The following is a 27,993-nucleotide window of genomic DNA, read 5'->3' as shown; positions in this document are numbered from 1 at the left end:
GCAGTGATTTACAGGGCAGAGTAATAGTGTAATAGTGCACAGTCAGGAAGATTATGAAAACAAAAAAAAAAAAATAAAACAGACGAAAGTGTTGTTGTTTGGATTTCAGTACTGTGAGATTCACCAAAGCAAATAAAAAGAACAAACCCAACTAAAAACTATCAGGTCAGTTTTGGTCTGTATTATAAAAACAGCTCTTTGTCCGAAGAGTCTACTGTGATTTTCACTCATTTAATCTCTTAGTTCTTTGAACTAATTCATTGACTAACTTTCCTTTGTTAAACATATGGTACTAATATTTCACAAAAATGCCCCTACTTTTGCAACATGCCTGAAAAATCAATACATTTAGCCTCCCTCTCAAAGGTTACACAGAACAAACACAGACAGTACAAATAAGACTGACTGAGAAATTCAGTGGATTTAACCAAAAACTGTTCAATCTGTCTTTAGCAAAGCCCAGAGCCTGGAGCATAATGGCTACAGTTATCCAGATGATTTTTTGCATTTGCCTTGCTGTTGTACTGTCAGGTATGAGAGGGTGTTTTTGTGTGCATAATAAGGCATCTAGTAGGGATTTCTTGGACTGGTGTTAACTGAAGCTGCTGTCCTGTTTTAGGTGTGGGAAAGTCTGCCTTTATTGGGAAGAGCCACGGCGACGGGAAGGACGATCTTGTGCTGCAGTATGTTGTGAATAACTCAGTGAGGGAGAATCCAGTGCTCGCTAAACTCAGACTGGTAAGAGAACCAAGTAAACCCCATACACTGGTGTCTAATCCTGACATGGAGACAACAATAACTTGGGTACTGATATCTTAACACGCTGATAAAGTAATTCACTTGTTACCTGATTTAGTAAAAAAAACAAAACACAGTTGCATCTTTCATATGAGTTTCTGGATGATGCTGCTTGGCCTCTGACCAGGTCAACCACGAGACCTCATGTTAAAGTTAAGATCTTTAAATTTGTTTGCACAGTTTTGTTAAGTCAACATCATTTTTATAGCGCATTTCATACAATGTAGGCTCAATGTGCTTCACACACAACAAATAAATTAGGGTGTAAGTGCATATACACATACAAATATAGAGAAAAAAAGAAAGGAAAAAGTAGAATTAATATTAATAAAGGTATACAGATTGTTTAGTCCCCACCCACCTGCCAACATAGTCTACCCACCCATACATACATTCAGTTTAGGATTCTTTTGATCACCTTTAGCTTAACATGGACAAGCGCCTGCCAACATTTATCAACATGCTGAAGCCACCAGCAGGTTATTTAGGTCAGACGAAGGCTGGTTGGTCATCTAAAGCTCCAGGCTAAATAACTAAAAATGATTTTGGCTTTGAAGTTCTTGCTTCTAAATTTTGGATCAAACTTTGGACCTGGATACTTTTTTAAAAAAGTAACTGAAGACACACCTGCTTAGAATTATATTTGCTTTTTTTGTAGTTTGTGTTACATTAAATGCTAATATCTCTGCTTTCAATAAAACTACAATATCTTAGAGGAATACTTGCTGTATAGACCACTCACTTGATATAATATCAGGCTCTGAGCAATACAATTTATGAGCACTAGAGGGCAGCACGGTGCCAGAAAAACAATACACAGCCATTGAAGAGTACAAAGAAATGTCCATTTAGTCAATATAAATATTTCTGAAAAGTTTGGATATTTTCATTTCAGAGAACCATGGAAGACCCCTGGAGCATCATGATGGTTCCCAGCGAACAAGCCCAGTTTATGGCAAATCTCATTAGGCTGATAAACGCAACTAAAGTCATTGAAATTGGTGAGATTATGTGAAATCAAATACAAGACTATGGAAGCAAAGAAAGGGCCACTGATTATCTGACTGTGAAATTTAACCACTGCTGAATACTTACTGTTAAAAAAGGCAAATACTGCCGACTTTATAGCACAGAAACATTTCACCCTGAGAGCCAATGATATCTGACAAAACACAATCTGACAGGACAGAGAGGTCGATTCCATCCAGGCCCAAATATGATGTTTATATGTTAGACTTTTTTTATTTTGAATTTTGGTATCTAAATTTAACCAACTTTGATCTAATGATTTATTTTCTTACTTTAATGTAATATAATGTAATTTTTAGGTTCAGAAAAGCAGCCCAGTTGCCAAAAGAAAATGTTGGCATTGTACACTTTTCAAACCATGGATACGTTACATTTGTACATTTTGTACATATCATCAAAGTTTCTAAATTGTTGTATATGAGCTGATTTTATCATCAGGAGGTGGAGGGGATGGTGGATGGCATGTCATCTAAGTGAGACACCTGCTAAGTTGCAAACCACAGCAGATAACTGTTCGAGAACAACAGAAAACAAAGCCCGTCATTTTTTAGCACAACATCACTATGTTTCAAAGAGCTTTTTAAGATTCAAATTTGGGTGTATTTAGCAAACTGTCACTGTGTTTTCACTGGCCATTGCGCTATGAAAAGCAATTGTTTTTTTATTTTTTACCAAGACATAGCTGCATATTCTGTTGGGTAGGTGCCATGAAAAAGGTTTTGGTTTTTTTGTAATTTCTCTTCTTTTTCTAATCGGGGTCATCGCTGCATTTCCAGCTATGATTGTTCCAGTGGGTATTTCAAGCCAAACAGCAAACATTTATCCTAACCATTACCAAGTGGTTTTTGTGCTTAAACCGAACCACATGTGAACCACAGAATTGGTGAAAAGTAAAGTTTCACATACATAATAATGTACAATGTAACATATCTGAGGTCTGCAGGAATGTACAGTACAATAGCAAAATGTATTCTGGTGATTGTGTCGGGAAATGACCACTTAAATTTTAGCAGTTTTAGTATAGTACTTATGAAAATAAATTTTAAAATTTAAAATTTTAGAAATAGGCATTTAGTTGTCCATTAGATTTAAACCCATGTGCAGCTTTTCTTTGCTCCCATAGAGGACTCTCTTATCTTTTAATCATCTTAAAAGGACTAAAGTGACTCAGTTAACATCATATTTATTTTGCAGGGATGTACACTGGGTACAATGCACTGAGCATGGCTTTGGCCATGCCAGAGAATGGACGTGTTGTAGCTTGTGAAATAGAAGACACCTACATCAACATCGGCAAACCGTTTTTTAAAGAGGTGAGAAAGTGTCGCTCTGAACAACATGATTCAAGTCATCTACACAAGATAAAAGAAGATACTGTAGCATTAGGAACTGTTAATGAAACTTTTAACTCCATATAGGTTTCATTACACAGCCTGACACTTGTGTTACATTTAAATTTGGCATTTTGCCAGTTAAGACCGATTGTTGCTTCTGTCAGAGCAAAATTGTGCAGCAGACAGCACACTGTACATCCTGCACATCTACCTTCTGTCAGTGTGTCTTCACAAAATGTTGCAGGCTGGGGGGTAAAAAAGGTGTCTGCTCAGGAAACTGTGTCACATAAAGATGCAAAGCTAAGCAACAAAATCAATGCCTGTTTTAGCCTCCCTAACATTCTCTTAAAAAACAATTAATGAAGAAAAACCACTGAAAGTCTCTGCACAATTATCTCACAGTTTATCTTCTTTTCTAGGCTGGAGTTGAAGATAAGATAGATATCCGCCATCAAATTGCCATGAAGACACTGAGTAAGTGCCTTAATAAATATTAGTCATGATGCCTGATTAAAAAAAAGTGATTTGTGCATTTTAATTTCTGTCTTTTTTTTTTCTTTTTTTTTTACATCAGATGAACTGATAGCAGCCGGCGAAGCTGGAAGCTATGACTTTGTGTTCATCGATGCTGATAAATCCAACTATGACAGATACTATGAGACGTCCCTCCAGCTTATACGAACGGGTGGCATCATTGCAATTGACAATGTAAGTACACTTTACACAAGCAAATTTTTTAAAGCTTTATATAAAGAGGTGTGCAACTTTTTGTCAGTGATCAGAATGAAACAATACTTTTGTTACTGTGTTTAAAGGTGCTGTGGAGTGGAAAGGTGGTGAATCCTGCTCCCAGTGACATCACCTCCAAAGTTCTGGATCAACTCAATAAGAAGCTACACAAGGACGAGAGGATTGATCTGAGCATGCTCACTTTGGGTGACGGGCTGTCCATAGCCATTAAACGCTAAAATCAGCACTTAAAAAGTTACTAATTTGTCTTAATTGTGCTTTTGTTTTTCATATCAAATATATGTGGAGTAAACTGCCTGATGTACTTTTTCTTTTGTCAGCTACAACAATCATCCGGCAGATTAAACATTACAACACCATCTTTGTTGTATTCACAGGAACAGCAGTCATAAAGGAACTATAAATAATTGTACAGTTTCATAAGACTGTAAAATAACTCAAATAACAACCACAGTTCATCTGTTACAAGTAGGAGTTTAAGGTTATGTTTACTTTTATGAGTTTAATATGATTACTTCATGAGTTTGCAGGGAAAATGGAATCTATATATTGGCATTAAATTAAAACATAAAACGGTTGTGAAACATATACTCAAATACTTAAATAGGTAAAGAAAAGAAGGAAGTAGTAAAAGTACAAGTAAAAGCAGAAACACTACAGTGTAGAAATACTTCCTTAAAGGTCACGAGCAGGTTGAGCATCTGAGAAAATATTGTTGTGGTATGAATAAATTATTTTATATTAATATAGAAAAGTATAGAAATACTGCAATGCAGAAATACTTTGCTATAAGTAAAAATCATGAGCAGGTTGAGCATCAGAGAATAATTCATGTTCACATAGAAAAAAATGAAAATAATGCAGCTAATTGCATTCTAAATGCTACTTGGAATAAGTTAAGGTAGCATTACAAAAGTATTATCAGCACAAAATAAGCGAATTTAAGGTAGATATTTAAAGTAAAAGTATTAACATATTTTTATATTTAAATTTCCCTCTAAAATGTGTGGAGTACAAATCTAAAGTAGAACCAAATGTAAACATCGAACATTACTTGAGCACATGCACTTAGTTACATTCCACTGCTGAAAACAAATAACTACGCCAAAGAATAATTTTGAGGGAGAGAAAACCTTTCAGATGGTTTTCACAATTATTCAAACCTTTGAACCCTGGGCAAATTAGTTCAAACTTGGTAGAAGAGGCAAAGAGCAACTTGGTAATTGTTTCATTAATTGCAAGAAACTAGTAGCTTTATAAAATTATTTTTTTCAGTGAAAAAGTCTAGGGAAAAAAGAAAAAAGCTGTATTTATAATGATCACAATTACATATTTAAATATATGTTTAAAAAACTCTAAATAGCCTATATATAATTTTTAAACATTTTTTTCAGTTTATTTACTTTTTTATATAATTATCTCTCTCTCTCAACATTTTTCTTGCACTTTTTTACTAATTTCTTGCAATTATTTTGGTGATTTCTTCTTTTGTTGCTCAATGCCTTCTTCCCATGTTTTCCCAAATTTCTCACGTTTCAAAGGGTTAAATCTGCCTAACTCGGTCGTAAGAAGTGCCTGTAAATAACTGGCATGTGGCGTTTAAATGACGTCATCTGGTAAAATCAGTAAAGGTAGGTTATAAAACACCGTGGACTGGTATTAATGACGAACTTCAACAACATATTAAACGCCCTTACACGCTCAATGGTAATAATGATGACAATAATTAATAATAACATGAAAAACATGCACAGAGGGTTTATTGTTTTGGGACCTCCATCTACAGTCAGTTCACCCACGTCACTGCTGTCTGCGACAAACCGTAGTGTAAGCTCACAGCATCAGCTGATGCTTCACCTTTTCAGCACCGCGGACAGCTCTGTTCTGCAGCGCGAGCAGATGGCGACGGTTATAAAGAGCCCGCGAGAAGCGTCTCTGCACCGGACATCCACCACCGCAGCCTGACTCGCAGCATGGACCACAGATTCGTCTTCCCGCACACACTCACTCAAGATGAGTATCTACAGTACAAGCCAAAACGGTCCGCATTAGACACCGGCGTCGCGTCCACGGGCATGAATTTGACCAAGCCGTTATCTGAGAAGTTCACTGAGAAAGAAGTGATGCACGGCTTGAACGATCGTCTTGCAGGATTCATCGAGAAGGTGCACCATCTGGAGTACCAGAACCAGCTGCTGGAGAGAGAGATAGGGGAGATCAGAGGGAAAGCGAAGCCCGCATCTTGTTTGGAGGACGAGTATGGACCTGAGCTGAGGAAGCTGAGGCAGCTGGTTCAGGACATCACTCATCAGAAGCATCAGATTGAAATCGAGCATCAGAATTTAGAGGAAGAGCTGTCCAAGCTGAGGAGACAACATGAGCAGGAGGCGAGGAGCAGATCGGATGCAGAAAGCAAGATTGTGGTCCTCAAGAGGGACATTAATGACGCGTATCAGGCGAAACTGCAGCTGGACAAGAAAGCCCAGGCTCTCGTGGATGAAATCCACTTCCTGAAGAGAAACCATGAGGCAGAGGTGTCAGAGATGTTTGAACAAATCCAGGGTGCGCAGGTGACTGTAAAGGCGCATGATTTTGGCAACCCCGGCGTCACTGCGGCACTCCGGGACATAAGGGCGCAACTGGAAGGTCATACGGTGTCAGACGTGCAGGTGATGGGAGAAACTTTCCGATCTCAGTTTGCAAGATTAACGGAGGCAGCCGAGAGCAAGAGAGAGGCGTTAAAGGCGACCCAGCAGGAGATTCAGGAGGTCAGGAGGCGCCTGCAGGCCAAGAACATCGAGCTGGACTGCGCTAAAGGCACCAGGGAAGCGCTGGAGAGGCAACTTCATGACGTCGAGGATCGCCACAAGGAAGAAGTGATTCATTATCAGGTAAGGCAATTTGTTTTGGTAAGTGCATTAGCCTTGTCCAGTGTTCACATGGTGTCCAGTAAAACACGTTTTCTCCTCTCTTTCTTCAGAACACGATCAAAGAACTTGAAAATGAGCTTATAAATTGCAAATTTGACATGTCTGGTTATCTGCGGGAATACCAGGACCTGTTAAATGTGAAGATGGCTTTGGATGTGGAGATAATGTCTTACAGGTAAGGTGTGTTGAATGCACGTGCAGGGTTTAAAGTAAAACAGTTCAGGTGACAGCCAGTGACTTTCCAGAGATGTTCATAGGGGTGGCCACATGGGGCCACTGAAAATATTGGGGTGGCACATCAAACCTAAAGTCATAACTGAATTTCAGGAATTTGGTTTTGCTGTTTTAGTAGTCTATAGACTGGTTGAAAACTGTGTCAGTTAAAGTTAAGCCACTTTGATAAACTTTGGTTTCTTATTTTACAGTTAATTTTAGTAATTATTAGGGATGTGCGCAACTCATAACTATGTCAGTTGGGCAGCTCTACCAATTATCTGATGTGCATATAGACTAATGCCTGTACTTTCAAAAGATATCGCTACCTGGGAAGGCCATAGCCCCCCCCGGCCTCCCTTGGTCCTCCCTTGGGTGCGCAACTGATGACAACTGTCATTGGATTCACCAAGGCAAGCGTTTTGGGCATGAAAAGATGAATAAAAACCTAAATTTTACATAATTTTGCACTATGGTAATCAGAGAAGCATCAATATTACGGTCATTGTACATTAAAAAGGCAAAGAACTCAACAAATCTTATTTAAAGACACAAGAAGTCTATAAATTTCATTTATGTTACAAGGCCAACACCATAGTTTTTGCACCTGTCTCAAGTGTTTAGCATTAATGAGGACTGAAATAAATTTAGAATCACTGCTGTACATTGGTCATTGCCATTTATAATCTTTATCAACTATTTTGCAGGAAACTCCTCTGCGGTGAGGAGGCCCGACTATCCACCATGTCTGAAACCCAAATCTCCCTGCCCTACATCTACCACCAGTCCCCTGTTTACACCCTTCCTTGCCTCAGCCGACCGGGAGGCCCCCACAGACGAGCCGAGCCGCAGTATAAGTTTGTCGAGGAGATTATAACGGAGACCACGAGGGAAATTGAGATGTCAGAATTTGAGGAGACAGGATCGGAGGAGACGGAGGTGGAAAAAGATGAACAGGAGTGTACAAAAAGAGACAAAGGGAGCAGTGAGGAAGAGAACGATAATAAAGACAGTCGAGAGAAAGACGGTGAGCAGGTTTCTGACAGTGAGCAGAATCAAGTAGCATCAGCAGGAAATGTAGTAAATGGAGGTGATGATGGGAGTCCTGGTGAGGTGGACGGTCAAAAAAATAAAGAGGAGACAGAAGTAGTTGACAATGAAGGTGAGAACAGCATTGATAAAAATACCCAAAGCAAAGTTATATTAAGCGAGAGCTGCGATGTGGAAGAAAATGAGCAACATCAAAAAGTTGCTGAAAACACAAAAGAGGAGAAAGAAGCTGCAGCGACAATAGTAACAGATCAGGAAGATGTCTCTTCAAAACCAGATGATTTAAAGCCTGAGGTCCCTGTGGAGGATGAACCCATGAAAAAATCTGATGAAGGTAAAAAAGGAGATACTGAGAAAGATAGTTTTATCTCAGCTCAAGCAAAGATGCCTGTTGACAAGACTTTGGCCAAAGTGTCCAAAGAATCAGACAAAACTCAAAAGCCAAGCAATGTTCAAGTGCAAGATGAGGTTCCCACTTCAGAGACCGCTGAGAAAACTGCTGATTTTACAGCAGAGACAAAGAGCACTCCATCTGTAGAGACAGAGCAGCTTTCAGAAATACCTGAACTATCTTCAAGTACAACACCCAAGAGCGAGGGAAAGGAAAACAGTCAGACTGAGCTGAAAGAAATCAGTAAATCTGAAGCTGCACCAGGTGAGGATAAAGTAGCAAAAGGCAGTCAAGACAGTAGCAATAAAGGTCAAGATAAAGAGTCTTCTCTGAAATCTGACGTGAAAAGTCTTCCAGAAGTCGAGGATCAGAAGCCAAACAGTGTGGATGAAACTCAAACAGTCCAAACTGTGTTGCCAAGGGAAAAGACAACTGTCAATGCAGAAATCAAAGAGGTGCATCAGGTACCGGAAGGAAGCCAGGTTCAGAAATCAAAGCTGTCTGAAGATTCAGAGAAAATAAAAGAACCTCAAGGTAAAACTGAGAGTGTTGAGAGTAAAAAGTCAGAGAAATAAGATGTAAGCTGAACGGGGAAAATATCTGCTGAGGTCAGGGAAGTGAGGATTAAAAATGTCCACCATGAAATGAATGAGACAGCAACTGATGGGCAAATATCAGGGATAGTGAAGCTAAAATGGCTTAAAATGCAGATGCAAATTTAAGGCACAACCTGAGCCAAGCAAAAACAGGAAAGCTGTAGCTTCTCTTCAGGATGATAGTTTTAAGAGGAGAGAGCATGATTCTCGTTATGTACTGTATGCGACAGCTTTGCCTAAATGTGATGCATTTAAATCTTTTGTCTCATTACTTATCTGATGCAATGATGAATGTAAAAGATGCAAAGCTACATTTGAAATTATGTCTATATTTATTTGCTTTGGTATGTGCTGACAAATAAATGCAATAAAAAACAGAATACTTTGCTGGTCCTCTTAATAAATGCTACTGTGGATAATTCTGCAATGGGAAATCTACTTGTGTGCTTACACTTTCATGCTGTTTCTGATTTATCGACTATTATCCAATTTCAATTTTCCTCTTAGGCAATACATCACTTACTGCGTTTTTGTTTTTTTTTACTGAAACCTTGTAATGTTTAGTTTATTAAAATGTATAAATCTAGAAAAAAGGGTGATGTGGATATCCAAAACACAGGCTAGGTGTAGATCATGATCTAAGAACATGACAAGGATTGTCTTGTTTTCCTGAATTTGTTTCCTATATTTTGTATCAGTCATCATTGCTTCTTTAATTATTTTGGTCTCGATCATTTGGATAATTGTGCAGGTCTCTTCAACACTTTGTGTCCAACTTTAGTTTTGCTACTTCGTAAAACAATATCTCAATGACATTTGGCTTTGTTTGGTTTACAACTTCCGTTTCCTTTGTCGTTTCCTATGTTATAAAAGTAGCCTGCACACCAGAGAAATTCATTAAGACTATACAGTGCAGGCCGCCATGCATACCCAACATGTATGCAAAAAGTAATATTAGAACTTAGAACAAAGTGGATTTTGCCATGAAATTATGCATCAAAATCATCCCTTCAAACACCTTTCGTCACTCACAGCACACAGGCAGGACGCTGGCTTCAAGGCATGGTCCCGAAAATATTGGAGCTGATTTGTGACTTAAATTCAGGAGTCAAATCAAAAGCTTACTGTTGTGTGCTTCTATAATTAAAAAAAACAAAAACCCTGGATAGTCTGAATATACAGCACAACTTGTCTTTCTTAAAAAGCTTGCAATATTTTCCAAAAACATGCTTCCATGTTTTCTTTTTGGTGTGCATGATCGTCAGAACAAAAACGCAAAATCAACTGTAATACACAAAATGTGAAAATTAGAGAAAAGATTTTCTGAAGCTGCAAAGTTACCAAGTTTACATGTCAGATAAGCTGATAAATGTAATGCTGCATTCAGATGTAATCAGGGAGTTGGTAGACTGCAAACAAATTTAAAATATTTCAACATTTGGCCGTGCTCTGCAGTGGAATTCACAACAGGATGTTGCATAGCTCCCTCACACAAAGAGAACACACAAACTGGACATTACTAAAAAATTACATTAAAAAAACAAACAAGATGATGAAATGTATTTCATATCATTCTTTGTCAACCGTATGGCTTTTTCAGCCCGTCTGATTCCATCTGAATGCAGCATAATTCTTGACTACTGTCCACTTATAAACTCCATTAGCACATTAACGACTTAATCCTTCTCTGTGATACAGGCCTCTAAAAGGTTCAAATTAACCACTAATCAAGCTTGTTTAAAGAGTTGTTGTTAGTGGCATTTTTAAACTCACATATTAAAAATGCATTTATGGAGTTCAAAGACTTTATTGAAAATGTATACATACACATAAGGACCTCCAAGACTTCCTGTGGGCTTTGTCACTGCCCAGCACAGGGAAGCACTTTCCAAGAGCGCACAAGTGCCACTTTGAGTTACACCTCTTCTGGACAATGATAGTTTGGCATTACCGTGAACATTAATGACGTGCCCCCGACGTTGTCCGTTAGTACAGAATGAACAAAAACTAATTCTGCTTGGTCGGCCATGTTGTACGGGTTTCTTTCAAACTTACAGACCGGACTTTAAGCAACCCAAAAACTGCCCAGTTTAAGGGAAGGTCACATGTGCAGCTTTAACAGAACATCACAAACCCTGATGGCCGACGCAAAACAAAACATTACAGAGTTTTAGTTTGTCCTTGTGTGCATGAACAGGAAGAGTGCAGCAGTATTTAAATTATAGCAGAAAAAGACTAGTGTACTTAACAAGGTCTGAAAATTAAAACTGTAGATGACAAAGGAATATCAGATGGACATGATTGTTAAATCAGAGAAGGTATGACGACGCTCACCACACAAAACCGTCAACTGATGTCGACTGTCTGGGGATTATCACAATAAAGCCACAGAGTTGATGACAGGCAAAGGGATTGTACTGGATTTCATTAATATGGCAGTGCTGGACAGAAACAATGACATGACTTATAAATAATATGCCACCAGCTGTCTCTTGAATAGATGCAACTACAAAGTAAAAAGCAACAAAAGGTAAAGTATACCAATGACAGAAGCACCAACTTGAAGTGGTACTCAACAAGTTAGAGTTTGTTGTCGTAGCCTTTGAACCAATCTCTCCAAAGATATCCCCTTGCTGGTTTGAGTTGGACATACATTTAAGGCCAGATTCTTCTGATATTCCCTAGTCCCTTGCAGTATGTTGAAAGCTTAGGCTTCCAGTTCCAAGCCCAGACCAAGCTTGTGGCCTCCTGCATTGATGTTCTTGCCATCGACCAGGCCAGACAGGGTGAGTTTGACTCCTGCACAGGTAAGAAGAACCGACATCAGGCATTTCAAGTGCAAACAAAAAATGACTTCTCTTAAAAGTAGGCTGTGAGACTTCTGAGAATGAGGCTTGAAAGGAAAACACAGGCTGTTAAAGAAGTATTCATTCATTCATTGCTGGAAGGATGTCATTCATAGTACATTTGCTCAAAACCAAAGTGTGTAAGGAATCAAGACTCTAAAAATGGAGGTGCAAAACTTAATAAGTAAACATCTTAAAAATAAAAATCTGTCAGCTGTCCATGAATCTGTTGGAAACCACCTTACCTGGTCTAAGAGTTTGGGTGTACCCAACACCAACAAGGCTATTGTTGTTCACTTTAGCCTATAGAGAAAAACAAAGACAAAACCCAGTTAAAGACAATCAATAGTCACATTTTTATCCTTCCCATTCTATAAGCTTCTGCTGCTCTACTTACACTGACGGAGGCGTCCTTGTCCAGCTGGTATTTGGCTGCAATACCGAAGCGTGTGCTGTTGCTGCCAGCGGTCCAGGCCAGGTTGACTGCCGTCTCCAGCTTGTCGCTCACCTTCTGGTAAATGGAGCCTCCAAACTCAGCACCATCATTGCTTCAAAGATCATAAGCATAAGAGAGATCTCACGCTGCTGGAACCGAAATCTAGAATTTCTAACTAAAGAGGTGCTGGGGCTCATTCAAATGCATTCATCCACTTTATTTTCTTTCAGTTTTCTTTAGTTTTGTTGGCTTCCATATAAGGAATAGTGCTTATCTTGGAAACCGCCTTTTATTTTTTCATTGACAGACAAAGTTTCCAGGCAGAGACATGAGAAATGACGACCTCTGAGCCTTGCATGAAACACTGCAGGAAGAACCTGCCATCCAAATGTTGTTGTTGTTTTTTTTTTAGTACTCTTTTATATTGCACATTTATTTTAAGCCAGGAATCAAAAGCTCCAAGTCCAACTGTGATTGTTCAACAAGCTGTGGTGCTGGAAAAATGCCTCCATTGTTTGCATTTTGTGGAGTGAAGCAACAGATGTGTTTTTTCCACAAGAGTTGTAAACTGCCAGTGATACCATATAACTGTATTGTATAAATTACTCGACTTCTGTCTAACACCACACATTTTACCGTTATAGCTGCAGCGTTGGCTGGAAATTGACGCTGAGCCTCTTGTTGCCATTGTTAAATTAATGTGAGCATGTTTTCCGTGCAGTTTAATTACACTCATAATGAACAACAGACTTATCATTTTGAGGATTACCACATTTAGCAACTCGGAGCATACAACAGAAAAAATGTGTGCCTCTTCTCAGTTGTATAACTCTGCAGATGTTAACACAAGTAAACATACTTTGTGTTAAGTTACTTGCTGGGTTGAGCTTGCAAAGACTGCTCTGTTGCGTTTTATTATCTCTTCAGGCTGTTAAGGCTCCTCATTTTGCATGGCAATGAAAAAAACACATAACCATGTTGGCATTGTAAAAATTAAACATATAGTTATCTATTATCTAATGATATTTTTTAACAGTCACATGTGTATAGCCATTTATAGATTGCGGGAAAACAAATTTTAGATCAAGGGAACTTAAAGTTTAATCCTGCGAAATAAAACAAAGAGTAGACAGTACTCACACATTGGTGTGCAGCTGGAAGTCTCCCGTCTTGTAGCCAATGGCAAAGTTGTTCTGGGTCATCTTGGATTTGGCAGTGTCAAAGCTCATCTGATAACCGGCGAGCCAGCCCTCATAGCCGACGACGGCAGCTCCGTGGATGGTGGGGCCGGCAAAGTCAAAGTCAACATCGCAACCCAGGTTAACGTACTCGCGCTTGTAGGCGGTCTTGACTTTGCCGCTCTTCTTGCTGTTGATGAGAAACACAGTTTTGGTTAACCTTAACAGAAATGACAACAAAGTCAGATCAGGCATCAAAAAACATTTGTAGTGCATACTTTTAGTCCATTTACCAAGCTACTCCAAGGACGTTAAATTTACATTCACCTTGTAAATATATAGAAAACAACATCTTCTTGCATAATGTGTCACCATTATACAATAAAAACACACAAATTATGTAAATGCTCCGAACTATGATGTAAAGTTCAAGTTACGCTGGCAGAGACTGTGTCTTTATTGACATTGTACATTAGGTTAAACCTGTTTTTACAGTGACCGTTCCAATAAAACATATTCAAACAAGATGGCTGCATCCTCAACCATGCTGACATAAACAGAGAGCAGCATTACTCTGTGAGATTTGATATGAATGGAAGGTAAGGTTAGAAAAAAAGAATATGGAGCCGCAGATGGCTTGAAGATGCAGACAGTGTGGTCCATCTGCTTTTCACAGCCGTCTCAGGCCACAACATGTAAAATGTTTAAACCCACTACAGTTTTTAACAGACCTTTTGACAGCACACGAGGGAAGTCAGACTGTGGAACGGCTTAGACTACAAGCCTACCAAAACTTCTGACCTGCCAGAAACCCACCCATACGTTCAAGAGCCAACTGAGGTAATTAATCAGGTCTTATGAACAGTTTGAGACTAAAATATGCACAATGTCTGCCCAGATTTAGAGGATTCTCAAACCTTCTTTTTTTTTTTTTTAAAAAAAAACAAAAAACAAAAACAAATGTTTGTCATGGCTGATTTACTGCCTATGTCCTCTGTTTTTAAGTGCTTTAAGACGTTACAATAAGGTTATGTAAATGTTGCTTCTTCATCGAGTATGTCCTTAAGGCACCCCGGAGAGTTGCAAAACCCACTTCAGAAAACAACTGTCATATATTAACACCCCCCCAGAGATATTTCTAAACACATGCTCTTTGCCAGCTGTCGGCTCAGGTAGCAAATGTGATATGAAAATCATTTTTCTCTAAAGGCCATAATTCTGGGTGATGGAGAAAAATGATCAGCCACGTTTCCTACTTTTACACTGCCAAAGTGTGCTGGTGTTTACTTCCCACACCGCAGCCTTGAACATGCCATCTCAGTGTAGCAGGGTAACTTCACCCTCATCAACCTTCAGTATGAAAGAGGATGTGCTTCCTCTGGGCCACGTGCCATTTTCCTCATGTGATTTACACCTCATAGAGAGTAAACATATTAGGGATTGCCAGAGCAGCTGGGCACACTTGTAAAACTTGTTTTTGTTTATTCCTCACAGGGAACAACAAACTACAAAACACAATTCATGCACACAAAAGTGCAAATCCCAACAGCCTATCCCAGTAATGTGTTTCAATAGACCCGTTCCATATCGGGACTGGGATCACATGGCTGACAACTACACTGGTCATAAGCATGTATGACACAGATCAGGTTGCAAAAGTGACTCATGTAGAGAAGCAGCAGGCAGAGCAGACCACGCTGGTTGAGTGTGTTGAGATGAGAGTTCAAGTAAAATCCACATGAAACTAACTTTTCTATCAATTTAGTAATAATTTATTTGAAAACCAGTATCTTACCCAGTGTTTGGCGAGAAGGTTGTGTCAAAAGTCAACTTCAGGCCCTTGGCAATCTGTAAGAAACAATGACGGAAACCATTTGACCTTAAAAGAAATGAACGTTGCTGTGAAATGCTCAGTGGGTAGATACTAATTTTAGACACCTGTTGTTAAATAACAGGTGTAGAAAACGTTTGAATGTTTTCCTGACCTGATCTTCGACAGTGATTTCTGTTCCCAAGGTGTTGTCAGTGTTCCACTTCTCAGTGAAGGTCAGGCCGTATTCTGCCCTCTTATATTTAGTTTCCAGGCTGCCCACAACTTTGCTGGTATCAGTGTTGGAGGAACCAGCTGTTTTGAATTCCTGAAAAGTGACAATTTTAGAGAAAAATCAATCACAAGATTTGAAAGATGAGTTACGCTGAATAAAATATCTATGGATCAAAAGAAACTCATTCAGTGATATCTCATTACATTTGGCTGTCAGTCATACTTTGGCTAGGCTGATCGGCAATAATCCCTTGAGTTAAAAACAAATATAAATGAAGTGTGGCACATTTACTGTGGTTGAACTTCTGGGCTTGTTACCTTTATGGCTGACAATGTCAATAAAGTGTATCTGAAAAAGCAGGTTGGGCTTCAACAATGGCATTCTTCTTTTTCAATGAAGCGCTAAACTCAAAATCAAATAATCATGTCTCAAATAAACAAGACAGCACATCCCAAATTTCAAAGTTAAAGACAAAACATCATTTTGTCGTCTCCTGACTTGAAACGTTGTGATGTGCTACCTTCTTACACTTTGTTTTAGGAAATGCCAGCGAAATATTTTAAAAACAGGAAGTGTCATAAACTAAAAATGCGAATGTGAATATTTATAGCGCAAAATCGACATTATCCTGTGCAACTTTAATATGGTGTTTAATTGCTTAAATTTAAATTAAGTATGTTCGACTTTTTAAATTCTTAATCCACAGAGAAATGAACTTACCACTCCACTGGCTGACTTCGTCTTGACATCGAGCTTCACCAAGCCAAAACCTGACGAAAACAATGTGAGGTACTGATTTCAAAGCTCGTCTACAAAATAAACTACACTAGGAAACACATATGATTTAAAATCACAGTATTCCTCGGAAGAACCTAAAGAAACCATACCATAGCCTTTGTTGAAGATGTCCTTGGCAGATTTGCCCAGGTCAGCATAGCAGGGAGGCACAGCCATTGTATCTGGAGAAAGAAGCAAAATGCAACATTAAAATTACTCTTCCAATACAAAGTATATTTCTACCAGCTGAAGTCTAGTTAAAAAGAAATCCAAAATTTAATGATCTAGACTAAATTATAAAATTAATAACATATTTCCTGATTAATTTAGCAATTTACCTCCTCTAAGAATTAGTGTGGCATATGCATAACACTAATATCACAGCTTCAAATGCAAGGTCCATAAGTGAAGCTGTTAAATCGCAAGCTTTTGGGCACACGTCTTTGCATGATATGAAAGGCACCAAGATTTGGCCTTAAGGGCCAACATACCAACATACATGTACGGTATCCTGAGATTAAAGTGTTTAAATGCAACAGAGCTACAAACACATTAGGAAAGTTATGTTTTCAGGCTATAAACTTCTTACTCTTAAGATTTCTTGTAAATATGGGCTTGTAAAGAAGCCATTGATTCTTAAAGCACAAGAAAACAAGCCTGCTTTATGAGGATGTCAATTGCAATAGTACCTGTTCTTCCTGTCATTGCTGCACCTGTTGAGTGGAGCTAGACCTTCCATTAGTGTGCATTAGTAACCAGTGTCATGTTCATGTTGCACAGATCTTCCTTGCTGCACAGTCTTGACCTGTACCTGATGCATGTATGAGTCTTTGCTGCACACTGTCAAACCTTTTCTTTACTATGAAATGAGTCTCATGTTATCAAGTTGTGGTTTAAGTGCTGATATATACACTTTCACAATCACACAGCTGGTTTCACTTTTATTTCAACACGTCTGGCACAGTGACAGCATTACTATACAGCAGGTACAGTATCATTTCAAGTGCCTGACAGCTGATAGACAAGGTTACTGACTGACACAGAGGAGCCATTTTGCCGCACTGTAGTGCTTACTTCAGGCCTGGCTCTTATAAAACTACTCCTTTACGTGAATTGGCAGGAACAGCTAGGCGTGGCGGGGCACATGCCCGGCCCAATTATCGAGGATGGGTTAATTAACCAGTTCACTCCGCCACCTACCTCACCACTGCTCTCTAACTAGGCCGTAGAGAGGTTAACCAGACGCTCACTGACGTTTAACTAACAAGTTGTAACTATTTTCTCAAGAGTGGCTCTGCAGAAAAACAGCCACTTTTCCAGCAGCACGAGACTTGCAGCTGAAAGCAGAGCTCGCGTGCTTTAACCTGACATGTGTCAGACGCAGCGTGCCGAGCGCAGCTAGCTCGGCTAACTTCGCTAGCCTGCAGCGCGCCGGTGTATACAGCGCGCTAAAACGCTACTTCTCCTTTGTTACGGAGCTGTATGACGGTGTCAGGCGGGTTAAGAAGTTCTCTTACCAGAAGAGGATGGCGCTAGCGGTAAACTAAAGTGACTTTTGTTGGAGATGTTCCTCACACCGCACGGCCCAGGCAGGCGTCACCGGCAGAAGGGCGAGCTGAAGGAGACTGCACCGCAACGAAATCCACAGCTATCACATCCCGGCTCAGGACCCGGCGCGGCCGCACATGTGCCTGAGTGAAAATGCTTTCCCGTCAAGGCAGGGGTGCGTTCTTATTTTTTTTAATTCGTTATTATTTGATGTATTTGATTGATGCTATGACATGCTATTTTAATTTATATTTATTGCTTTTATGCGTCTGTTATTAATGTTTTATGTTATGTTACTGTTACCATTACTGTTGCTGTGCATCTCTGCCCCCTCTCCCTTTCGCTTTCCTTTATGTCATTTTGTCATCTACTATAATTGAATTGTTTTTACTACACTCACATATTCTCATTCATACTTAAATAAATAGATGTTCTGCTTTTGCTTTTCCCTCTGCTTCAATTGCATTTATTGCAGCGACTTGTCCTCTAAACATGCAATAAATGGGCAACTTTAAAAAGAATGAGAGGAGTATAGACATTTAAAAAAAAAAAAAAAGATAAAATACAACAGGCCACAGTACAACAATATTAACATCCCAGTAATAATCATAATAATAATAATAATAATAATATAATCCGATACACATGTACTACATATTACCTTAGACTGTGTCTATGCCACGGTTGAACAAACAGGTCAGTGCCCCTCTCCCTTTCGCTTTCCTTTATATCATTTTGTCATCTACTATAATTGAATTGTTTTTACTACATCTGTTGCAAGTATTCAACTTGTTTGCAAAAGCACTTTGCAAAACCTGTTTTTAAAGGTGCTATTTAAGCAAGTTATTATTATCAAAAAAAAAAAACGACTGTTGTGTGCAAAATTGAAACAAAGTTTGGAAGCCAGTTCTGCCACCTTAGTGTCAGATAAGGTCAAAGTTAGGCTACTTTATTTTTTCCCCTGGAGGAAAATAGCCTTGGGTTATGAAAAATTGCTGCATCAAACCAGACATGACAGTACAAAACATTTAACAGAAACACAGTAAGAACATCACACACATACATGTGCAAAAGCATTTATTGTGATAAAAGACTATGCAAATTAATTAGAATTAGGCTATGGGGCATATACTACTGCTACCCAGCCACTCAAACACAAAGTCATGCAATATTTACTTGCATAATTACACACCCACATATTCTCATTCATACTTAAATAAGTAGATGTTCTGCTTTTGCTTTTCCCTCTGCTTCATTTGCATTTATTGCAGTGACTTGTCCTCTAAACATGCAATAAATGGGCAACTTTAAAAAGAATGAAAGGAGTATAGACATTTAAAAAAAAAAAGATGAAATACAATAGGCCGCAGTAATAAGATAATCCGATACACATGTACTGCATATTACCTTAGACTGTGGCTATGCCACGGTCGAACAAACAGGTCAGTGCATCTTTTTAATGTTTTACAAATATATGGCAAAGGTAAAAAAAAAAAGAAAAGAAAAAAATAACTACAACAAAAACAGAAATAAAAACAGCTCGCCGCTGCAGAGGCAACATCCTTTAACCTGTTGGAGAATGAAAGAAATTTCAAATGAAGAAGAAAGAGAAAAGAAAAAAATGCAAAAAATAAATAAATACTGAACTACAATATGTATGCTGTAAGATATCCTAATATTTACCATTTCACTGCTGAACCACATCATTCTCCACTTGGTACCTCTGGAAAAAGAAGAAGAGACACATGTATAAAAGTTTTTGGTAGATTTTTAGTATGTTTCTTTTAAATATTGTGGCCAGCAAGAATAGGGTGAAAAGGATAACAAAAGGTACTTTTATATTTTAGCATTCTGTCTATTTAACACTCTTATGTATTAGCGTATATTGTGGTTACTTCGCCTGGCATGTTTCCATGTTCTCAACATTACTGTTCATTACATACAGTACATAAAGCTGAAAAACAATGTCATTTACAGCAGAACTGCAACATTTTAGATGTGATTATATTAGATTTCATCAACATGGCTACCTTTACAATAAAACATATTTTCCATATGCTTGGTTGAGTTCTGATTACTGCATCTATGTAATATCAATAAAGGTACATTATAGAACTGTAGTTAAACCAATGATGATAATCCTCTTTTTTTATTTGAAAAATTATATTTAAAAATTATTCCACATAGTTTACCATAGTTACGGCTGATGATTCAACTTTGGTCTGCCCTAAAGAGAGACAGTAAAAACACCTTTTACTGACGTCTCACTGCTCGATGACAGTTATGCACAATAGCCCTCATTTGAAAACATTTTTACACACATTGGCTTTATCAGTTCACCATACTTACTGTGTCTTTTGAACATGAACAAACTGAACAAGGTCACCAACACAACGAAGATCAACACACTCAGACGGATGCTGAAAATCGTCAAGTGATCAGAAGGGCTGCAGCATGAAATTTTAAGCACACAACGCAAAGTTTTATTATTATTTTTTCAAACAGACTTAGGTAAACAGTGCTACATTATAATCTAAAATCTATTCATCATATTGGTAATTTACAAAATATCTGTTCTTACAGTATCTAATATCAGTCAATCAAGTCACAGCTTCCCATAAGAACTGTTTTCTCAATCACAACATGATCGAATTTCTCCAAATACAGTTATATTAATGCAAAGACTGCTGACCTTGGGTGTTCCCTTTGAGTTGTGGGTCCTTTAAGGGGAGGTGTAAAATCCACACCTTCAGGAGTGGGTGACACAGTTGCTTTTGCTGAACAAATAATTTGAATTAGCACTATAATTACAAATGTAATACAAAAATAAACAATGCTGCCATCACTTCAACATTAAATTAAAACGTTTAGAGATTTTTATTATAAATTCAAATTACTTAATACTTACTGTTGGTATGTTGTTCATAGACAGTTACATGCACTGGCATCTGTAAGTATCCTTTAACGCAATAATACCAGCCGCTGCTCTCCATCTTCAGTCCACTCATAGTTACAGTGAAAACACCGGGGACTCTCCTGATGATAGTCACTTTTGTTCCATGTATTGATCCAGATGAACTTGTCACACAGGAGCCGCCCAGCTTGCACCACTTTACGCCTCCAGAGTTTCTGTAGTGACAACTGATGGTCATGTCGTCTCCAATAAATCCTGTCATCTCCTGTTGAGCCACATATAGACTGGGTGTACCTAAAAAGAAAACAAATTAAACAGAAAACTACGGGTAATGTGATAACAGTTACTCAACAGAACTAACAATGACATTTTTCTCTGAATTGTTAAAATGTCACAAGGGATTTGAAACATGCGTGAAGATGATTTAAAGGCTGTTACCTGTGGTGACTGCCAGGTGAAAATAATTTCTATCATCTCCCCCTCCATCAATCTCCACAACGCACCAGTAATCAGTGTCCTCAGTCGTCAGATGGTTTATAGTCACAGTTAAGATTCTTTGACGTTTGTCATCAGAGATTGAAAACTTTGCAGAATTTTGCTGGTTTGTTTTAACTTTAAAAATGCAGAGGGCCCAGAAATATCCTTTACACAAGCCTTTCACATGGTTTATGTATTGTGAGTCATAAAGACATGGGATAACTATAGAAGCTCCAGTTGTCACTGAAACTTCATTGACTGTGGTTATCCCGTGAATTCCTGCAACAAGAAGAAATACAGGATTATTGCTACTGCTAACTATAATCTTTTTTCATATGACCGGCATACTGTTCATATTAGCTGTTTTACTTATTAGGTCATTAGCCTACAGTCTTCAAAATATTTGAAATAAAAAAACTGAAATTGAACTGAAATTCAAAGATTTAGTTGCATAGAAAAGACATTTCTAAATTGTAATCTGACCCTTAAAACCCACCTCTTAGACCGGTGAGGATGAGAAGCAAGCAGAGATGAACAGTCATGATGGCGAGTGAGCAGCAGACTGCTCTGTTTCCTGATTTTACATGCTCTATGACTGTACCTATGTGTCTTGCAGTTATATTGTGAAATACAAGTTAGGGTTTTAGTGACTCCTTTTTCTTATGAACCAAACATTGCTGCATTTTACTGTTTGCACAGTAAAGGCTATAAACTTATCAGTGTGCTCCAGCCCTTTTATTCTCTCTTGAATTGCTGCATTTTACTTCCTTTTCATATCATGAAGCCACAAATCAACTATTTAAAAAGGGCTTTACACCATTTATTAGACTATATCAGATTCAATTACATCAACATGACCACCTTCGTTTTAATAGCAAGAATGAACCATTTCATACAAATGCTTTTTAAGGCCTACCCATGATCAGAGGAATTACCATAAGTTTACTGTAGATTTAAGGGTACGGTCCAGCGGATACATTTAGAGAAATAGATGCATGTAGACCGAAATGTGTCATTTAAAAAAAAAAAAAACCCCAACAACAACATGGCCTTGAAACAATTGCAATCTTTTTGCCCTTCATCCAACAGTAATAGAGATAGTAAAGCTTTTGGCAGCATCATCCTCTATATTGCCATTGATAACATTTGCTGCTCAGAGGATCATCAGTGTTTTAAGAAATTTGTGTTTTATGTTGATAGTCAGAACATTATCATGAAGGGCAGTTAGCCTGGAGCACTAAGTCAATCAATCTATGTGATACGATAGACTTGTTTTGAAAGTGTGTGAATAATATGCACCACTCTAACTGTGCTTAAAGTGTCTGCGATTACATGACAGCATTTCTGGCATATCATGTAAAGTCTACTGTCACACAGTATGCCACCTGTGCAACTTTTAAATTTTTATCTACATTTTTATATAAAACACATTTTGCAAGAAAAAAAGAAGAAGTTATTGCAAAACCAAAGAGTAGATGACAACAGCCATCCTGAAGCCTCAAGTTCATCATTTTAGCCATTGCCATCTTATTATTTTGAAGCCAGAAGTGACCATATTTGGACATGCTGGACATATCTGCATGCTGGCTGTAGAGGAGTGAGGGGTGAATCTGACTGAGAAGCAGAGAACATCATCAGCAGACAGCCTGTCCTCCCTTAAATATGCATAACTCTTGGCCTTAATAAAATGTAAACGGATAACTGAAAACCCAGTCCAGTCGGTCTTTTGACCTGTTGCAGGAAAAAAAAACAAGGAGGAACAAAAAGCAAAGAAAAAAAAAATCCCAAAATACTGAACTGCGTTGCATAAAAAAGTGTCAGACTGGGTTTGACCTCTTAATATTTAACCTCTGACTGCTGCTTTAACCACAGAACTTCTTCATCCTTTTCTACATGAGACCTCTGGGTGAAGAAGAATAGACAGACATGAAAGTTTACCTTTTTGATGAAATTCAAACTTTTTTCATTCAATTACTGGTGTGGACTGCAAAATGACATCAACAAAATATACATTTTAAGGACACAATAAAAAGGTAATTTAATAAAGGTCTTAGTTTAAAAAAAAAGTACCTTATAGTCTGAAATCTATTCATCATACTGGTCATGTAATGCACTTTCATTTTACAAAATCCTGTAAGTTAATGACTTACAGACTGCTTTTTTATTTCCTGATTTTACATGCTATGTGGGTATAACGTGTGGTTTTGTCTACTAATACTGGGTAGCGCAAGTTAGGATGTCAGTGATATAGTGCTACCTCTTTTTACTTACGTGCTAAATATTGCAGCATTGTCCTTCCTCTTCAGTGAAGGTGCAAACAAAATGTTTTGGTTTTTTTGTTAAAAACAACATTTTATTAGAATCTTCCGTGGGAGTCTTGGAAAATGTTTAAATAACATACATTGCTCTAATTGGGCTTACAGTAAGATTATAACAACTTTTATATAATATTCATTTTTACATCTACTGCCACAAAGAATACATCTGTGCACTATTTAAAGTTTAATCTACATGTATAGCGTAGACACACATGCAAAGTTAAAAGCAAACACAACATATGAAAACACAAAAAGAAAATAACATCAGGAAAGAGGTGTATCAACCAGAGGAGCTGAATATACATCATCATTCATTTTAAATCAGCACTTAAGAAACATCAGTGTTCATGACAAAAGTACAGACTAAAATCAAAAACAAAAAAATAGGGTCATAACATTTCTCCTGCAGGCTCCGTAGCCACTAAAGATGCTCTCAACCTTTTATAAGTGGTTGAGATGTAGGGTGGGGATGACATTTACAGCTTTTGCTGGTGCTGAGCCAAACTGCTGTGTGTTATATCCTCATCTTTTCCTTTAACCTGTTGCAGAACAGGAGAAAAAAACAATTAGAAGGAAGATCAAAGATAAACCAAACCAAGAGTCTACCACCACACTAGCAGCTCTCTGATGACTTGTCCACACTGACACCGCTAACACACTGATTTTAAGAAAGAATGTGCATTTTCATCATCTTGGTTTTGTGTGTTAACATGCTGACATTTGCTAATAAGCACAAAACACAAATTGAGCTGAGGCAGATGGGAATATCATTTGGTTTGCAGGTATTTGGTCAGAAATCAGAAATTTAAAAAATGACCTGATGATGGCGCCAGATAAAAAGTTAATGGATCACCAAAGTTGTTAAAATACATCCTCTGGACTTCAGGACTATCTGTACCCAATTTTGCAGTAATCCATCCCATAACTGTTGATATTTTAGGCTGGACCACAGCGGTGAACGTACAGACAGACAGACTTACTGATATTGCCATCCATAGAGCCATGCTGCTAGTGAGGCTTAATGTGGAAAAAAGTACACTCTGTACAGTATGTGAGAAACAGTATGAAGCTGGGTTTGGATCTTTTGAAATTTACCTTTTATACAGTTTGGTGTTGAACAGTAACCACAGAGCTGTACGTCACGTCCTCATCACTCTTAACATCTGACCTCTGGGTAAGAGAGAAGAGGCAAACGTGCAACAGTGATCAATTAATTTTAAAAAATACTTTCGCTTTATTCAATTGTGAATGTGTATGATTAATAAAAGCTATTTAGGTGAACTTGTTTGTCTTTTTGTGTACTCATGTTGTGTAATATAAGTTGTGGTTTAAGTGACTTTGGGCTACCTTATCTGAAGTTTTTTTCATGTACTTAACGTCGCTGTATGTTACTTCCTCGTCAGCCTGATAAAGACACGAACCAAATATTTTTCACAAAAATGTTTTACACTATTATATTAGACAACATCTGATTAAATTACATCAACATGACCCTTGTCAAAAAATAAATAAAAAAAGAAAACCATAGAAAACCATTTTATATAAATACTTCCTTTTCAGGCAAACATGTGATCAGAGGAATTACCATAAGAGTTTAGCAAATATCTTTGCTGCACTTTCAGAAAACCATATTTCATACAATAGGAAAAAAAAAAAAAGTTTTAAATTAAGGTGGTTTTTGTTTTTAGATCAAGTAGAAACAAAAGGTTTAGCCCTAATAATATGCATATTAGTTCCTTACCTTAACAGTATTGTATGTTACTTCCTCTTTAGCCTGTGTTGAAAGAGCAGAATATAGAACATGAATGGAAAGTATGAACCAATAACCTTAACTGGTTTATTCATTAAGCCTATAAATGTGATCAGAGATGCTCTCAAGTACATTTCTGTCTTTCAGCACTTACTTTTTTTGGTCATTATACAGCCCAGCCACAGGGCTGCCCCAAGATGTAAGAAATGCCCCAACAATTGTATTTTTTAAAAAACCAAACTGAAAACCTTATTATTGACAAGTGCTTGGCTCTTACTGAACATTTTTAAAACCCAAGGTCTTATTTTCTTTATATTATTTTCAATGATTATCATTATTATTTGCTTATTCTTTCACGGTTATGTTCTCTTGTGTTTTAATTCTATTGTTTTAACTTTGAATTGTTATTTTAACTTCATTGTTTTAAATCTCTCTGCACAGCACCTTAAATCTACCTTTGTGTATAAAACAAAATTGCAATGCCTTACTCTAATTTACTATGAAAAATTCACGAGAATGATAATTGATAATTAATTCAATATTAATGTTATATAAAATGTACATGTACAGTGAAACACTAGTCCTGCAGCTGCAAAGGGCCAGTACAGTATAGTCTCCGAAATGTTTACTCTTGATTTTGCTTGGTATCATTACAGTGTTATATTAAGCAAATGGCCATGATACAAGTCTCCTTTGTAAAAGTAGCATCAACATATCTTACCGTTGTTCTGGCTAATGATTCTGCTTTGGTCTGCTCTAAAAGTCAAGCAACAAAATCTCCCATTAGTGACTATCAATGCTCAGTGATAATAATTATGGTAAAATGTGCATAAATAACAAACAGTTCAGGCATGAATTGGATTAATCAAAATTATGTGTAGACTCACTGTATCTTCTGAGCATAAACCAGATGAACAAAGCCACCATTGCAATGAAGATCAGCAAACCCAGGGGGATGATCAAATGCGTTAGGTCTCCTGGAGATCTGCTATATACATTTAAAGTACACAGTGCAAATGGATTAAAATGAACAGACTTGTTTAGACATTCCAACACTGTACTGTAGTTGTATGCAAATAAAAAGGCATCTGACCTTTGTTTACCCTGACCTGTGCTAAGTGTCTGGTCTGCAAAAAGGAGGGTGAGATTCACAGGTTCAGGAGTGGGTAATAAGATTGTTTAACAGCTTTTTTTAATGTAAAAAAAAATTACATATGACTTTAATTGACAAATATTTTTCATTTACAACATTATGCTTAGCATTCATAATTACTTAATACTTACTGGTGGTGTTTTTCTCATTAACAGTTAAATGCACTGGCACTTGTAAGTCTCCTTTCACACAATAATACCAGCCGCTGCTCTCCGTCTTCAGTCCACTCATAGTCACATTGTAAACATTGGGGACACTCCTGATGACAGTCACTCTTGTTCCATGTATTGATCCAGATGAACTTGTCACACAGGAGCTGCCAAGCCTGCACCACTTTATATCTGTCACTACAGAGTTTCTGTAGTGACAGCTGATGGTTATGTTGTCTCCAATAAATCCTGTCATCTCCTGACGATCCACATATAGACTGGGTTTACCTTTAAGGAGAACAAAAAGTTAAAATTGTGGTATTCTTTGGTACATTCTGGTGATGTTTCAGAGATGCTGGAGTTACAACTGGTGGATAAATACAGTCCTCAAACAAAACATTTATTCTTATTACTTTTTAGTGACACAGTTGCGTTCACTAAAGTTTTTAAATGTAAATAAAGATAATGTAAGGGCTCTTACCACTAGTGAGTGACAGGTGAAAATACGCTCCATCATCTGACCCTCCATTAACCTCCACAGCACACCAGTAATCTTTATCTTTCGGGCCTTTTATAGTCACAGTGAAGATTCTGTGGATTTTGTCATCAGAGATTAAAAAATTTCCTGAATTTTCTCGGTTTGTTTTAACTGCATATGAGCAATGGTTCCAGTAATATCCTCTGCACAAATATTTCACATGGTTGACATATTGTGAGCCATAGAGACATGGAATAGAAATTGGATCTCCAGCTTTCACTGGCACTTTACTGACTGTTGTTATGCTGTGAATTCCTGCAACAAGAGCACAGAGAGCGTTTCAGTGGAAATATTCAAATACAATAATCTTCCTTTGTATAACATGGCTATTGTTCATATTAGCTGTTGTTTTATATTAGCTCACCGTAATCTTCAAAATACATAAATATACAAAACTGAATGACACTGATTGTCAAATGGACAGTTAGAATTATAATTTTCTGACATAACCGCTGTAAGTATAGAATATATGTAAAAAACTATAAAATTATTACTGCGACTGACCTGTTAGTGCAGAGATGATGAGAAAAAAGCAGAGATGAACAGCCATGTCGGTAAGAGTCAAAAATGTCACAAATTGACATGAACCAGTGGACTGTAAGCATGATTGTCTACTTCCTCATTTTCCAAAATACACAAATGCAAAAGTTAAAATTGGTCTTCCTCTACTGTAAGGAAGTTGTCTTACATTAGTTAGTTAGGTAATGTATATCTATGCAGCTACAGCACACCATATAGATCATATAGATGTGAATGTGAAGTCTAGTGAATAC

General features: G+C 37.7%; 5 protein-coding genes across 8 annotated transcripts; 2 read left to right on the top strand and 3 right to left on the bottom strand.

The window, feature by feature from the left end:
* Positions 1 to 374: 374 nt before the first annotated feature.
* comtd1a (catechol-O-methyltransferase domain containing 1a) lies at positions 375 to 4,208 on the top strand. The gene is made up of 7 exons (XM_042502503.2): positions 375 to 531; positions 620 to 738; positions 1,694 to 1,799; positions 3,022 to 3,140; positions 3,581 to 3,635; positions 3,736 to 3,869; positions 3,977 to 4,208. Exons 1-7 carry the CDS (start codon positions 477 to 479, stop codon positions 4,127 to 4,129), a joined length of 741 nt encoding a protein of 246 aa, XP_042358437.1. The 5' UTR covers positions 375 to 476; the 3' UTR covers positions 4,130 to 4,208.
* A 140-nt stretch (positions 4,209 to 4,348) lies between these two features.
* Positions 4,349 to 9,968, top strand: LOC121954925 (uncharacterized). Its single transcript, XM_042502670.2, is given in 4 exon segments — positions 4,349 to 5,838; positions 5,841 to 6,802; positions 6,892 to 7,016; positions 7,762 to 9,968. Coding segments are annotated over 4 exon segments (2,661 nt in total). The 5' UTR covers positions 4,349 to 5,573; the 3' UTR covers positions 9,071 to 9,968.
* A 910-nt stretch (positions 9,969 to 10,878) lies between these two features.
* Positions 10,879 to 18,049, bottom strand: vdac2 (voltage-dependent anion channel 2). Its single transcript, XM_042502358.2, has 9 exons — positions 17,891 to 18,049; positions 16,484 to 16,555; positions 16,317 to 16,366; positions 15,537 to 15,689; positions 15,347 to 15,399; positions 13,514 to 13,741; positions 12,335 to 12,485; positions 12,183 to 12,240; positions 10,879 to 11,890 (listed from the first exon to the last, which is right to left on the bottom strand). Exons 2-9 carry the CDS (start codon positions 16,548 to 16,550, stop codon positions 11,799 to 11,801), a joined length of 852 nt encoding a protein of 283 aa, XP_042358292.1. The 5' UTR covers positions 16,551 to 16,555; positions 17,891 to 18,049; the 3' UTR covers positions 10,879 to 11,798.
* Positions 18,050 to 18,613: 564 nt separating this feature from the next.
* On the bottom strand, positions 18,614 to 21,405 carry LOC148187682 (uncharacterized). Its single transcript, XM_088086987.1, has 7 exons — positions 21,274 to 21,405; positions 20,830 to 21,129; positions 20,614 to 20,698; positions 20,271 to 20,368; positions 20,114 to 20,148; positions 19,605 to 19,644; positions 18,614 to 19,490 (listed from the first exon to the last, which is right to left on the bottom strand). The coding sequence occupies exons 2-6, from the start codon at positions 21,095 to 21,097 to the stop codon at positions 19,609 to 19,611; spliced, it is 522 nt and encodes a 173-aa protein (XP_087943113.1). The 5' UTR covers positions 21,098 to 21,129; positions 21,274 to 21,405; the 3' UTR covers positions 18,614 to 19,490; positions 19,605 to 19,608.
* Positions 21,406 to 23,347: 1,942 nt separating this feature from the next.
* On the bottom strand, positions 23,348 to 27,892 carry LOC121954635 (polymeric immunoglobulin receptor-like). 4 transcript variants are annotated; one of them, XM_088086984.1, is made up of 9 exons: positions 27,725 to 27,892; positions 27,164 to 27,475; positions 26,665 to 26,970; positions 26,268 to 26,507; positions 26,102 to 26,136; positions 25,372 to 25,404; positions 24,978 to 25,034; positions 24,735 to 24,800; positions 23,353 to 24,169 (listed from the first exon to the last, which is right to left on the bottom strand). In XM_088086984.1, the coding sequence occupies exons 1-9, from the start codon at positions 27,768 to 27,770 to the stop codon at positions 24,107 to 24,109; spliced, it is 1,158 nt and encodes a 385-aa protein (XP_087943110.1). In that variant the 5' UTR covers positions 27,771 to 27,892; the 3' UTR covers positions 23,353 to 24,106. The 4 variants fall into 4 exon arrangements, with proteins under 4 accessions (XP_042358207.2, XP_087943111.1, XP_087943110.1 ...); XM_042502272.2 differs by having other exon boundaries at positions 23,354 to 24,169; positions 24,726 to 24,800; XM_042502273.2 differs by lacking the exon at positions 24,978 to 25,034 and having other exon boundaries at positions 23,348 to 24,169; positions 24,726 to 24,800.
* Between the last annotated feature and the right edge of the window lie 101 nt (positions 27,893 to 27,993).

This window comes from Plectropomus leopardus, chromosome 13 (genome assembly GCF_026936395.1).
Source record: "Plectropomus leopardus strain MGB_pleo_1.0 chromosome 13, ASM2693639v1, whole genome shotgun sequence".
NCBI lineage: Eukaryota > Metazoa > Chordata > Actinopteri > Perciformes > Serranidae > Plectropomus > Plectropomus leopardus.
The sequence above is the reverse complement of the archived record's forward strand: the minus strand, read 5'-3'. Positions and strand labels throughout refer to the sequence as shown.

Bases quoted from the DNA above. Each gene is read 5' to 3' on its own strand.
- comtd1a (XM_042502503.2), top strand. From the start codon at position 477: ATGGCTACAGTTATCCAGATGATTTTTTGCATTTGCCTTGCTGTTGTA. The intron at 532-619 runs GTATGAGAGGGT...GTCCTGTTTTAG, and splicing joins CCTTGCTGTTGTACTGTCAG to GTGTGGGAAAGTCTGCCTTT. The intron at 3,870-3,976 runs GTAAGTACACTT...CTGTGTTTAAAG, and splicing joins GCATCATTGCAATTGACAAT to GTGCTGTGGAGTGGAAAGGT.
- vdac2 (XM_042502358.2), bottom strand. From the start codon at position 16,550: ATGGCTGTGCCTCCCTGCTATGCTGACCTGGGCAAATCTGCCAAGGAC. The intron at 15,690-16,316 runs GTAAGTTCATTT...GTCACTTTTCAG, and splicing joins CGAAGTCAGCCAGTGGAGTG to GAATTCAAAACAGCTGGTTC. The intron at 13,742-15,346 runs GTAAGATACTGG...TCTCATCAACAG, and splicing joins ACCTTCTCGCCAAACACTGG to CAAGAAGAGCGGCAAAGTCA.
- LOC148187682 (XM_088086987.1), bottom strand. From the start codon at position 21,097: ATGACAGGATTTATTGGAGACGACATGACCATCAGTTGTCACTACAGA. The intron at 20,699-20,829 runs GTAAGTATTAAG...TTATTTGTTCAG, and splicing joins CTATGAACAACATACCAACA to CAAAAGCAACTGTGTCACCC. The intron at 20,369-20,613 runs GTCAGCAGTCTT...TTCATGCTGCAG, and splicing joins ACTCAAAGGGAACACCCAAG to CCCTTCTGATCACTTGACGA.
- LOC121954635 (XM_088086984.1), bottom strand. From the start codon at position 27,770: ATGGCTGTTCATCTCTGCTTTTTTCTCATCATCTCTGCACTAACAG. The intron at 27,476-27,724 runs GTCAGTCGCAGT...CTCTTGTTGCAG, and splicing joins CATCATCTCTGCACTAACAG to GAATTCACAGCATAACAACA. The intron at 25,405-26,101 runs GTAAGATATGTT...CTTTCAACACAG, and splicing joins AATCATTAGCCAGAACAACG to GCTAAAGAGGAAGTAACATA.